Below are 14,383 nucleotides of genomic sequence, written 5' to 3' on the forward strand. Positions count from 1 at the left end.
GGCTTCAGTGACACCTCTCTCCAGTGATGATGATGAGGAGGACTCAGGACTGTACATCCCTCGCCACTCCTCTCCTAAAACTGGACCCTCACATCACCAGCCACTGGTAGACACACAAGCCTGGCAGCCCCAATCCAGGCTGCCACCTCCTATGGCCCTCCTACCCAACTCGCCATACTGGGACCCATGGGCCATTTATAGACCACATAACCCACCAGTCTCCAGAACACCCCACTCTCCCTCACCAATTGCTCCAGCATGAGGAGGCCCAGGATGAGAAGACTGAAGAGCAGGAGGATGCACCTGAAGGAGTCACCTTGCCCCCTACACATATCTCATCCAGATGAAACAATCATGCCACCACCCCCACATCAGGGGATGACTTCAAGTCCTTTCAGACCTTTTCAAGAGGGTAGCGGACTCCCTCAACATCTCCTTGTCTGAGACCCAAAATAAGCTCACTGACATTCTCCAGGCATCCCCATCAGCAAAAATAGCACTTCTTATTAACACTGCCATAATGGACCCCGCGAAAACCATCTGGCAGACGCCAGCCACAGCCCCTCCTTCCTGCAAAAGGTCAGACAAAAAAATAGTACATGCCAGTAAAAGGGCCTGAATTTCTCTTTACCTACCACACTCCTAATTCACTGGTAGTGGAGGCAGTAAATCAGAGGGGCAAACAGCAACAGTTTAGATCCGCCCCTTACGACAAGGACTGGAAGAGGCTATACCTCTTTGGGTGCAAAGCCTATTCTTTCGCCACCTTGCAATTTTGAATCGCGAATTACTCTGTACTGATTGCAAAATACACACACAATCTGTTTTCTACAATGTCATCTTTTATTGAAAATCTTCCAGAGGACAAGAGAGAAGCGTATAAGTCCAACATCTCCAAAGGTTCTCTCATCGCAAGGTCAACCCTCCAAGCCTCTCTTGATTCCAAGGACACAGCAGCACGCTCCATCGTGACCTCTGTGGTCATCTGTCGGGCATCTTGGCACCACCTATCAGGATTCCCGAGAGAGGTGCAGGCTGTGGTTGAGGACCTCCCCTTTGAGGGTCAGAAACTGTTTGCCGAATCCACCGATGTGTCCTTGCATACTTTAAAGGATTCCCAGGCCACCTTAAAGGCTCTCGGCATCTATGTCCCTGGAAACAAGAAAAAGAAGGGCAGTTTTTATAACCAAAAATTCTGGGCAGCACCATGCTCCTAGCCTCAAAGACATTATACCCAATGCTGCAAACAGAGGAGATGGGACAAAGGGAGAATCAAGACCAGCCTTCCACATCCCAGCCTTCCACTTCTAGGCCATCATTTTGAAGGTCTGGTTGAGGGCCCGAAACATCTACATGCTCTAATTCCGGATCTCAACCCCACTTTAACATCTTCCGGGGACCGCCTATCACCATATTACCCAGTCTGGAACAATATCACCACATACAGATGGGTCCTGGAAATTATCCAGCAGGGTTACTCCATCCCATTTATTTCTATCCCATCTACCCAACCCCCTTCCCCGTCCCTCTTCAGGAACCTCTCTCACGAGCCCCTATTACGTCAGGAAATAAACCACCTCCTGCAATTGGGGGCTGTGGAACCTGTACTAGCTCAACACAGGGGAAGAATATTTAATTCCCATTATTTCCTCACTCAAAAAGAATGGCGGATGGAGACCCATTCTGGATTTATGCAAACTCAACAAGTTTGTGAGAACACAGCGATTCAAAATGGTGACCCTATCGATGATAATTCCAGCATTAGAGAAAGGAGATTGGCTCTTGTCCCTCGACCTGCAAGACGCTTACTTTCATGCCACCATTCATCCAGCGCACAGAAGATTCTTGTGCTTCACGCTAGGACATCAACATTACTGATATAAAGTGCTACCCTTCAGACTGTCAACCACCCCAACGGTCTTTTCCAAGGTCCTCACCATCGCTTCAGCTCAACTTCACAGAGGTCATGATTTTTCCATACCTGGACGACTGCCTGTTAAGAGCACCAACATGGCGGGCAGCACTGGAAGCCACACAGACCACAATTGCCCTCTTTACGAACCTTGGACTTCAAATAAATCTTCAGAAGTCCACTTTGGTCCCAGTCCAACAACTGGAATTTATAGGGCCCTATCTCGACTGCCTCAGAGCAACAGCAAGGTTAATCCATCAGCACTTCCTCAACTTAACCACTCTGATTACTATGGTCATGGTCAGGAGGGGGTGCGGGGTGCTGGCTCTGAGAGGGGGCTCAGGGCTGGGGCAGCGGGTTGTCATGCAGGAGGGGGTATGGGGCGTTGGCTCTGGGACGGGAGTTGGGGTGCGGGCTCCCACCGGGCGGCACTTACCTTGGGCAGCTCCCGGTCACCGGCACAGTGGGGCTAAGGCAGGCTTCCTGCCTGCCTCGGCCCCATGCTGCTCCTGGAAGGGACCAACACCCCTCTCTGCAAGTAACACCCCCGCAGCGCCCATTGGCCACAGTTCCCCATTCTCGGTCAATGGGAGCTGCAGGGGGTGGTGCTTGCAGGCAGGGGCAGTGTGTGGAGACCCCATCCCCCCACCCTGGGGCCACGGGGGCATGCTAGCTGCTTCAGGGAGTGGCGTGGGGCCGGGACAGGCAGGGAGCCTGCCTTAGCAGCAGCCCTGCTGCGCCACCAGACTTTTAGCAGCCAGAGATCGCGATTGACTGGGAGAGTCTCCAGGACCGACCAGTCGATCGTGATAGACCAGTTGGTGACCACTGATCTAAATCAACCAATATACTTACATGTGTTTTTCCCGAAACCACATGCCAACAACAGGGAGGCTTCTCTTCACACGCTCAACATCCGAAGAGCACTAGCCTTTTACCTAGAAAGAACAAAAACATTCAGAAAATCATCTTGTCTCTTTCTCTCTAGAACAGAATGATTGAAAGGTCAAACCCAGTGATGAGCTGCCAAAATATTAACAACAGGTTCCCTCCTTCTCACCTCACGAGGAGGTCGTGCCCCATCCAACCCCCCATGTTCCTTGACACACACTCCCGGGACACCTGACCCATCCCCCCCCTTCCCTGTCCCCTGACGGCCCCGTGCCGCCCCATCCACCCCTCCTCTCATTCTTGATGGCCCCCCAGGACCCCTGCTCCATCCAACCTTCTCTCTGTCCCTGACTGCCCCCACCACCTCATCCAACCCCTGCTCCTTCCTGACTGCCCCCCGGGACCCTTGCCCCCATTCAATCCCCCTGTTTCTTGCCCTCTGACCGCCCTGACCCCTATCCACCCCCTACAACCCACCGAACACCCCCTCCCTGCCCCCTTACCACACTGCCTGGGGCTGGGACCGGGTCCACTCTGCCGGGACCACGACCGGCGCCACGGGGCCCAACTCCCCGAGCCGGGCCAGGCCAGAACCGCTCGGCTGGCACCGGGACCGGTGCCGCGGGGCCCGACTCCCCGAGCCGAGCCGGGCCGGGCCGGAGCCGCTCGGCCGGAACCACGGAGCCCGACTCCCCAGGCCGGGCTGGGCCGGAGCCATTCGTCTGGCACCTGGGCCGGAGCTGCGGGTCCCGACTCCCCGGGCTGGGCCAGAGCCGTTTGGCTGGCACCGGGACTGGTGCCGTGGGTCCCGAGCTGGGCCGGGTTGGAGCTGCTCGGCCGGGACCAGCGCGAGCCGGGGGTGCTTGGCCGGGACCAGGCTGGGGCGCTCAGCCGGGGCCAGGGGGAGCCACTCAGGTGAAGCCAGACTGGGCCACGTGCGCCGTCCCCCCCGCCCGGCTTACCTGCCTGCTCCTTGTTTCAGGCTTCCCGTGAACATTTGATTCGTGGGAAGCAGGGGAGCGGGAGGAGAAGGAGGGCAGAGCATTCAGGGGAGCCGGGGAGGTGAGCTGGGGCCGGGGCCGGGTAGACAGCTGCCCGAGCTTTTGTTAAATTTAAAAGCTTTTTAGAACCGGTTGTCCTGGAACAACCGGTTCTAAAAAGGCTTCTAAATTTAACAGCCGGTTCGTGCGAACCGGTGCGAACCGGCTGGAGCTCACCACTGGTCAAACCATCTCTAAACAGAGACTGTCTAAATGGATATCAGGCTGTATCCATTTCTGTTACCAGCAGAACAACCTCCCTGCTCCACCAGGAGTCCGCACACATTCCACCAAAGCGTTATCAACATCAGTAGCATTTTTTTAATGACATACCTATCTCGGACATTTGCAAAGCAGCTACCTGTGCCTCTGCCCACACTTTTACTAAACACTACGCTCTCGAGCAACAATCAGCTGCAGACGCACAGTTTGGACTCTCGATCCTAGCCACCGTCAATAAACCAACTCCAAAGCCCCCCCTCCACTGTCCATAGTCACCTAATGCTCCACAATGCTCCATAGTCACCTAAAGTGCAGCACCCACAGGGACACTCCTCGAAGAAGAGAAGGTTACTAGCCCTGTGCAGTAACTGAGGTTCTTTGAGATGGTTGTCCCTGTGGGTGTTCCACTACCCACCCTCCTTCCCTCTACTTCGGAGTTTCATGCTGATCCTCTGGGGTAGAAAAGGAACTGGGGGTTGGTTGGCTGCGAATGCTAGGTAGCCACTCAGAGCAGTGTGAGATGGCTGCCACGCACGCGCGGCTAACTGGGGCGCTGCTACTACAAATCTGCAATTACAAATGCAGGGCGCCAAGACACCTAAAATGGAGCATCCACGGGGACAACCATCTTGAAGAACCTCAGTTACTGCACAGGGTGAGTAACCTTCTCATCTGTAGTAAAATGATAGGGTCCCATCTCTCCACATGTGTGCAGATAGATGCAAATATAAATGTCAGCGCATCATGCAGTTAGGTTTATAATGAAAAAACATTTGCCTTACAGGTTGAAAAACTGATCGCTAGGGAATATAATGATGGAGTTCTAAAGGCATTATTGCTGACTGGAGGTCAGCTGCGTAACCCAAGTGACAATGTTTTTTCCCTATATAAGATTTGGTCTAAATACATTTCAACTTTAAATTCCCCTCTGCTGGGTGTCTTTATGTCAGGGGTTCTCAAACTGGGGGTTGGGACCCTCAGAGGGCCGCGAGGTTGTTACATGGAGGGTTGCAAGCTGTCAACCTTCACCCCAAGCCCCACTTTGCCTCCAGCATTTATAATGGTGTTAAATTTATAAAAAGTGTTTTTAATTTATAAGGGGGGGTTGCATTCAGAGGCTTGCTATGTGAAAGGGATCACCAGTAAAAAAGTTTGAGAGCCACTGCTTTATGTTATTCCATAGCAGCATGTGACCCCCCCTTAACCAATAAGAGAGCTGTAACAGTACTGATAGGATGGTTTATACATCCCCCACACACACCAGATTTCATCCTTCCTACCTTGAACTGGTTGCTGGTTCCACTCTAAAGCAGCTCTGTTTGTGGTGGGAGTGGCAAGGGGGAGGGGCATCTCCCTGAACTTGCCTTTCCTCCACACCCATACCATATTTTGGAGGGGGATATCACCTCTCAAAATGGTGTCCTCCCCAAATCTGCTGACAGGGCAGTACAGGGGTGGGAGGAGACTAATGAAAATGATTCCAAAACTTTATCTTAACTTGCAGTTTTGAAGTAGAAGCAGATTGAAATTCCCAAGCTGTTATAGTAACTTACTTGGTGTCACATTTTGGGGTGCAATCCAGACCAGTGAAAAGTTGTGTCACTGCCTGACCTATAACTCTGGTTGCCTTAAAATGCTCTGCTGCTGTAGCTCCCTTGTCTGGATGCTCCCAGCCAGCATTGAGTTTTGGTGTGATAAGCAGCTCTAGTTCAGCAACTCTGACTACAGCTGCCAGCTTCTTACACCACAGCCACACTCTGCTCTCCACCAGCCTTGGTTACTGTTAGCCAAGTGACTCCAACATATCCCCAGTCAATGTACTTTCATTGTCTCTGTCTGATGACCAGGCTGGTTAGATAAGCAAATACACAGTTCTTTATGATCCAGACGTGCTGAGTCCCAAACCAACTTCTGAGCTTTGATGGTTCTGTTTACAGCATATGTAAATTGCAACTCCATTGTCACTGGTCACCCTGCTTCATTTGTATTTGACCTAAGCAGACCTATTTTGTTCAAATTCACTTTAAAACATAGTATCAAAGAACATCCATAACTCCACATGCAGTATCGTTACATACATTCCATCATGATACTATTCACCAGTGTATTACTGGTTTTCAAGTGATACTCCACAAGGCATATTTTGTATAAATATCAGGAATGCTTATGGTCACACTTGGTCACTCATCTTGGTTCATGGTAACAGCCCTTCCACTGGAACTCAAAGTACTGTGTTACCTATAAAAGCAGCAAAGAGTCCTGTGGCACCTTATAGACTAACAGACATATTGGAGCATGAGCTTTCGTGGGTGAATACCCACTTTGTCAGATACATGCAGTCTATAAGCTGCCACAGGACTCTTTGCTGCTTTTACAGATCCAGACTAACACGGCTACCCTGATAGTGTGTTACCTATGCACAACTGGGTAAGGAGCATGCATGCTAGGATCAAGACATTATACAAACATGTATGAACTAGTACATACTAGTACAAGAACTAGTATGACTGGGTTTTTTCATTGCTTCCTTTCTTAAATTGTTGTATTTAATGTTAACTGACATCTGTTTACATTCCACTTCACAATCCAACTGTGACTTGATAAAATATATACAAATAGTGAGGAAATATTTTTATCTGGGCTTTTTGTAATTAGTGTGTTTCATTTCAGAGAGGGCTCTTTTGACTAATGGGTTCTGTCTTCAGGTTTCCTTTCTGCTGGTCAGGTTGTTTTCTTAATGTAATTCTAGAATAGGGATCAGGAAATGAGTGATCTTGTTGGGTGATACAGAATCTAATGTAAACAATCAATCATGGCTCAAGATTTATGTGCTTCATCATGTAATTAACAATAAGCTTTCCAAGAGCAGGACTGTAATTAGCAAAACTCGCAGGAGCTCATGATTTGAGTCTCATCTCGACGCTAACAAAGACATGACAGGTTATGAATTATGTCATTAATTCAAAACCTTATGTGGTGGTGTACTTGATGCTCAAGGCTAAGTGCTGTGAATGCAGGTAGGGATGAATTAATACAGTATAGTTCTTGCATTGATATGTTTCATTGCTATTATGGAATATTACAGAGGTTTGCATTTTTTTTAAAAAATGTGTTTCTTAGAAGAATTCCCAAGCCCTGGGAGTTACTCTGTATTATAGTGTTCTGGCAGCATCACTATAATTATTGTTGAGGAGACACTCTTGTTTTAAGCCTCTCATTTTAGATTCACATACTTTAACTTTTTGGAAAATTACCTTTTGGAGTGAAATTACCTAGACTTGTTCTCATCCTGGAAGAAAATGTTTTGGTGCAGTTTGCTAAAATGCCACTTTTAAGTTATCTAAGAATGGGGAAAGGGGGTTTTGCAAACTAAAAAAAAAATTTTTCTTTTGTTTTTAAAGGTGAAAATTAATGGGTCAGATTCTCCATGGTGCCTCTCCTATGTGAAGTGCTCTTCTTATATCTAGCGTGTCTCACACTTTTTCTTTGGGATTGTCAGGGCTAAATTCCCACTCTGGCACTTCAAGTGCAGAAGATGGGGCCCGCAAGGATTCTAAAAATTAATACTGGCCACTCCAGGCTTGTATTAAACTCCCAAGGTTACAGCTTTCTCTGACCTTGGATGGGTAGATGCTGCCACCACTCAAGTGCAAAACCCCTTTGAGAGCCCAGGAAGGCTCAGTTGGGAATTCCTTCCTGTGGGGTACCCTCAAGCCCTTTCATCCCCCTCCAGGGAGGAGCTGAGAAAGAAAAAACAAAGGATATCAGCTGTTGCCACCAGCTAATTAAAAAAAAGTGTGCATAAACCTCTTAAGACACAGAAGTCCAATCCTATTCTTTAAAAAGGTACATTTTATTTTAAAAAAATAAAGAAAGTAAGAAAGAAAATACATCTGAAAACTCAGGCTATTACTAAATTTTAAAAGAACAACTACAAGGATTAAGCACCAAAAATAGCTTTCTTAAGGTCCAGCTTAAAGGTTACAAGCAAAACAAAAGCACCTGGGGTTAGCACAGAGGAATCCACAAGCCATAAAGAAATAAAAAAGATAAACCTAATCGCATCTTCCTAGACATTTCCTGATCTACTTACATATCTGGGGTTTCAAATGAGTAGTTTTTAGGTATAATACAGATGATTTTTCATACCTGGCCCAAAGCTTCTTACAGCATCGCTGCTCTGACCCCCTCTCCTCGGGAGAACAACCGCAAACAGGCAAAGGAGAAGTTTTTTCTCAATTTTAAAAAGTTCTAGCTTTCTCATTGACTCCTTTGGCCAGGTGCCCACTCACTTCCTTTTACCTATGCATAGCAGTGAGACTTTGTTAACCCTTTACAGGTAAAGCAAGTAGAGAACAGCTACTAAGAGGGATTTTATAGCTAAGTGGCTGGGTGGGTGTCCATAACAGGGAGCTACCCCCACCTTCATTTATCACAGGGATACTGAGGCAAAACACTGAGTGGAGCAAACAGTTGTTCTTTTGGCACCTTAGAGACTAACAGATTTGTTTGGGCATAAGCTTTCATGGGTAAAAAACCCACTTCTTCACACTTGCATCCGAATAAGTGGTTTTTTTTACCCACGAAAGCTTATACCCAAATAAATCTATTCGTCTTTAAGGTGCCACTGGACTCCTCATTGTTTTTGTGGATACAGATTAACACGGCTACCCCTCTGATAGTTGTTATTTTGGCCGTTTGGGCAAAAGAAGTGAATTTCCTGTGAAATTCTTAAAAATCAAAGGCTGTTTGCAAATCATTTGTGAACAAAAAAGAGGGCGGTGTTCACAAAATAAATTGTCCACAGGAAACTATTCTCCCAGCTCTAATCTTAAATGCTCTAGTACTATCTGCTTTTCATGATTTAGAAAGAAAGAAAGAAAAGCATGAGCTGTCAGACTTGAAAGTATAATCTGTTGGCTCCTACTCCTTGGACAGCCTTTCTGTAAAATCATATATGCATATGATTAAAATCTAATGAATAACCTCACTGGTAGTTGTCCCCCAAGGAGAAAACCATGTAAAGTTTAAAAGTGTATTTTCAAAGGCCTGAAGATGAAACCTGAGAAATGGAGGCTATCAAAGCATTTTCTCTCTTATCCTATCAAGTATCACCATTCAAGTGCTACACTTGTCTTCCTTTTTAAAGAGGAATGCTGCTAGATATAATGTTATGTCATTACAATAGCATTCATCCTTAGGGCTTTCTCTACATGGAGAAATTAGTGTGGTGAAACCTAGGGTGTGAATTTCAAGTGAACTAGCTACTGTTATATTAATGTAAATGGAAAAAATGAGCCAAAGATTTTAAATAAAATAATAATTAATGGAGATATCCTATCTTTTAGAACTGGAAGGGACCTTGAAAGGTCATCAAGTCCAGCCCCCTGCCTTCACTAGCAGGACCAAGTACTGATTTTGCCCCAGATCCCTAAGTGGCTCCATCAAGGATTAAACTCACAACTCTTGGTTTAAGAGGCCAATGCTCAAACCACTGAGCTATCCTCCCCGTAAGCATAACATAGTCTCATTAACATAATGCAGTTTCATTGTCCAACATTTAACAATGTTAAACAAGGTTTGCAGTTTGGTATACAGAGACCTCAGCCTGCTTAGTACCATGGCAAACACAGCATTACATTTCCTTTTAACATTTTATTAAAAATGCAGAAAAGAAGGAAAAACAGACAACATACCTTCTTCCCTTTCAGTGTAGCTGGAGAGAGTTTTAGAAGGAAAAACCTCTGAGTATGACAATCTTTTAGATGGTATTAAAGATGGTAATAACTGTCCTTTTGGGTAAAAAGAGAAGAAGTTAGCTGAGATGAGCTGGAGTTGTTGTTGCTGCAGTTGTTAAAGTCTGATCCCATTTAATTTCGGTGTTTGGGATTCAGCTGGCACTAGAAGTGGTGGCATTGTCATCTGGAACTTTCTTTCTGGCCCAATCTGGTCTGGGCATCCCTCAGGATTAGGATAAAGAAGGCCCAGGGTTCCAGGAATCGATAGGGGTTGCACCTGTGATGATGATACTCGCTGCAGTAGCCTCCATCTGTTCTTTACTATTTTTTTCCTTTCCTCCAAAGTCTTTCTCTTTAAGGACCCAAAAAGGGAGTGGCAGGTGGAATAGTCCATCCCCTTATTATTTTGTTCACCAATTAGGCCTAATCTCCAATATACCACGTTTATTTTATTAACTTCCAATCTTTTTTTTAACCAAAAATGGTTTTAACATAGTCCTTGAATTATATTAACGTGGCCTTTTTGTTTGGACTCAGTCTGTCTGGGTCTTTTGCACCTGTTTATAACATTCATTATAAAGTAATGAATAAGCAACTTCACTTACTTTCTATTAACATTTGTTATTTTAGGCTATTGTAACATTTTATGAGCTTTCATATACTTTTCACAATTAAGCTTACAATTAGGGTAAATTTATAGGCTCGATTATCACAACACTAGTCCTTATTAACTCCATGTGTACATGGATACTGTGCACCAAGTGTGCCTTTGTGCTCTTTAACTTATTACCCTTTAAAGTATACTAAGCTAAGCAGCTTGAGGGCATTTGAATGTCCACTTGTGAGTTAGTCCTTGTCTACAGTAGGAAATTAGATTGACCTAACTATGTTGTTCAGGGGCATGAAAAATCCATACCCATTAATGATGCACTTAAACCAACCTAAGCCCCGGTGTAGACAGCACTAGGTCGATGGGAGAATTTTTCCATAGACTAAACTACCTCCTCTTGGGGGTGGTGATGGTGGATAGATTACCTACACCGACTGGAGAACCCCTCCCATCAGCAAAGGTAGTGTTTTCACTGAAGCACTGCACTGGTGCACCTGCAGTGTTTTAAATGTAGACAGGCCCTTAGTGTGGTAAAACTAGTGTGCTTTAAACTTACACCCTAGCTTACGCTGCATTAACTTCCCTGCATCTTTCAAGTAACCCTTGGTGTCTTTCAAGAAAAGCACAAATTAGAATTTAATGGACATTTGGCCTTGGCAAAGTAGTACCCGCTGTATTAGGCTGATGTTTGATTTTATTGGAATTCTAACTCTATCATCTGTTGGAAGAATAGTTTCCTTACCTTGTCAAATCTTTTTTTTTTAACTTTCCCTTTATATTTTTAGTAGCTTACATTTAACACAGTACTGTACTGTATTTCCTTTTTTCTTCTTTTTTGTCTGTGCTGCTTCCTGAATGCGTACTTCCAGTTCCAAATAAGTTGTGAGGTGGAATGGTCAGTTCGTAACTCTGGTGTTCGTAACTCTGAGGTTCTACTGTAGAAGTAAATGCCGTGTATCTTCCAAAAGCTGGCAATCTCCCCTCCATTGGGATGAAGCTCCTTTTTACTAGGCCTGATGAGTCACAACATACTAGACCGTAAAGCTGGTGCAGGATGAGCATTGGCTATCCGTTACTGTGTAGTTTGGTTTTTAGGGTTTATGGGTAAAATTATAAAAAGTACCTTTGTGCTTTTGAAAATATTAGATTTGTATATATACATAAAAATAGATTTTTTTTTCTAAACTCTGTTTAGGTGAAAGCCCAACTTCAAAAGATGGGAGCAATTCAACCCTTAAATATATTTCTACGTCAGGAAATTGACCGTATGCAGCGTGTTATATCAAGAGTTCGAACTACACTGACCGATCTCAAGCTGGCCATAGATGGTAAGTATATAATCATACCCCATTAATTTCTAAGGATTATAACAGTATTGTGACACTAACAATGTTCCCACATCTACCTCAATTTATGGTGCCCTGGTCTTGCAATTCATTGTGCCCTGCAGCACTGCTGTACCTACATGAACCCTATTGAAGCCAATCCGTCTTTGCAGAGCTGCACTTCTGCACCTGTGTGCTATGAATTGCAGGATTGGGACCATAAACTGTATGGCAAAATGATTCAGCGTCAAACTTAAGGCTTAATTGTATAGAACTAAGAAGAAGCATAGTTACAAAATTACATACTAATTAGCAGGGGGGAAGTGGCATTCTGCACATGTTGGAGCTGAGAGAGTTTAGCTTAAGGTAAGAGATGAGCAGTAGTGAAGTGAAGGGGATGGAATAGATGGCTCGTGTTGCTTTCTGTTTCCTCCTTCTCTCATCCCATTTTGCCCATCTGGTATTGTTGAAATGGCTAGCTGGAAGGAGAATATAAAACCAGGCTCCCAAAAGAAATGTCTAAGATTTTTTCAGTATATCGAAGTAAAGCTTGGCGTCATCCGCAAATTTTATAAGAATACTCTCCACTTCATTATCCGAGTCATTCATGAAAATATTGAGTAGTGCTGGACCCAGGATTGACCCCTGTGGGTCCCCATTAGTTAAGGCCCCCAGTTTGACAGCGAACCATTGATAACTACTCTGAGTAGGGTTTTTCAATCAGTTTTTTATCCAGATTATATTTTTGAGTTCAAATTATAGTTATTATAATTGTAGCTGTGCTTTGGACTCACTATTATGTTCCACCCATTAGTGCTGTTTTAATTGCTTATTGATTGCCCAGAGTTTATTTCACAGTTGGAATGATATAATACTCCACATAAATCTGAAAGTAAAAGTAAATGTTGTCCTCTCAAGTGACCTAAATAAGTGTGAGTTTGACACAGAGCGGTCATTTCAGAGGGGGTCGTGTTTTTGTGGCTCTATATCCTTTTCATTTTGGGAGTAACTAGAAATGGCCCTGAATCAAACCCCCAGGTCGAAATGCCCTAAATTTTGGTGAATTTCCTGTCTGGATCTGGAAGCAAACTTTATAGATTGGTGTCAGTATCTAGGAGTTACTGTGTTCGTGGATAAATGGAAAGCAAGAGAAGGAGAATTAACGTAAATTTTGACTTCAGAAGTTACTGTCATGTTCATTATGAAGAAACTATACCATTATTAAAGGTCAAACAATCCTTCCGTTATAACTAAAGTTTTGACAACCCTAATTTTACATTATTTTAAATTAATACCACTGCTCCTGGAATTTTTTCAGGCATAAATTTATGCCCAGCAGCAGCTTGTTCACCACGTTCCCGCCCGCGCTCAGCCCGTACCAGGGTATAAAGCTTGAGAAAATTTAGACAAAGTTTCTGAGAGATAGAGCTGTGGGAGTCCAAAAAATGATACATTCCTGACTTTTTCAGACCATTGTAACTCAGAAAAGGCTTGGTCTGGAAATCCCAAATATGAGATTAATATGTTGCGTTGGCTGAGTACTGGTTCCTTTCAGGTTTTGGTTGCAGATTTGATATGTTATTAAAAGCCTTTTCATCATATGTTTTGAGCTCTGCATTGATCTATGTAATGCATGCTGTCTAGTATGCTAGCTTTAGGTGCTACTTAAATACCACATCAGTATCATACATCAGAGGGGTAGCCATGTTAGTCTAGATCTGTAAAAGCAGCAAAGAGTCCTGTGGCACCTTGTAGACTAACAGACGTATTGGAGCATGAGCTTTCGTATTCACCCATGAAAGCTCATGCTCCAATACTTCTGTTAGTCTATAAGGTGCCACAGAACTCTTTGCTGCTTTTACAGTATCATACATGTTTCCTACGCTGCACAGCCACAATGCTGAAGTACTCATGAACCCTGTGGAAACATAATAGGAGTTATGTGGAGGATAAGTACCTTGCAGAGTTCCTAAGGTTTGTGGCTGTACAAGCTGACATTCATCTTATTTTAGAAAGATGAAGGATCATCATTTTTCAGTCAGTAGGCCCAGTAGCCAGGAGGAATGATAGTTGGAGGTGGAGAGAGACAGTCAGGACAGGAGACTTTGAATTCTGTTCAGATCTGTGATTCCAGTGAGTCAGAATGCTTTACACACATTATACATGGCACCTTACAAACATAGTTTAGTTAGACCTCAAAAGACCCTGGTAAACTAGACGTATAATTTTACCTCCATTTTACAAAGGGAGAAGTTGAAGCTCTGTGAGTTGATCTTGCTGTGTTAGCAACCAGATTAAAAGCATTGTCTCCTGCGGGCTAGGATCCTATTGGCTTCTGATGGCTGCCTGCAAAGATGAAAAGAACTCTAGTGCTGCTAAAGATAATGACATTTTTGTTTGGCTCATATGATGGGGCTTGTGCATTTGGACTGAAGAGTCCTTTGTTCTCTCCCCATTGATTCCCACAATGGCTGTATGGGAGCCACATAAGGAGTCATCAGGGTATTCCTCTTCCAGAGGAGAATTTTATTTGGGGATGTTTGGGGACATTCAGTAAAGCATTCGTAAAATGTGAAAATTCATGTTTTGAGACTTCTGGAGAAAAAGAGCTGATGTGTTTTGCCACCTCATAACTCAAAAACATT

At 44.6% G+C, this 14,383-nt stretch overlaps 1 protein-coding gene and 1 long non-coding RNA gene across 2 annotated transcripts in view; one reads left to right on the forward strand and one right to left on the reverse strand.

Moving 5' to 3' along the window:
- Nucleotides 1-14,383, forward strand: part of LOC120397507 (dynein heavy chain 5, axonemal-like) — a 289,224-nt gene that overhangs the window by 254,642 nt on the left and 20,199 nt on the right. The window contains exon 77 of the mRNA XM_039523452.1: nucleotides 11,609-11,741. Coding sequence (XP_039379386.1) covers nucleotides 11,609-11,741 — 133 coding nt within the window. The remainder of the gene's footprint in view (nucleotides 1-11,608; nucleotides 11,742-14,383) is intronic.
- Nucleotides 842-9,825, reverse strand: LOC120397509. Its single transcript, XR_005593834.1, has 3 exons — nucleotides 9,762-9,825; nucleotides 2,768-2,850; nucleotides 842-1,152 (listed from the first exon to the last, which is right to left on the reverse strand). It is a non-coding gene; the product is annotated as an uncharacterized LOC120397509 (long non-coding RNA).

This window comes from Mauremys reevesii, linkage group 2 (assembly GCF_016161935.1).
Source record: "Mauremys reevesii isolate NIE-2019 linkage group 2, ASM1616193v1, whole genome shotgun sequence".
Lineage (NCBI taxonomy): Eukaryota > Metazoa > Chordata > Testudines > Geoemydidae > Mauremys > Mauremys reevesii.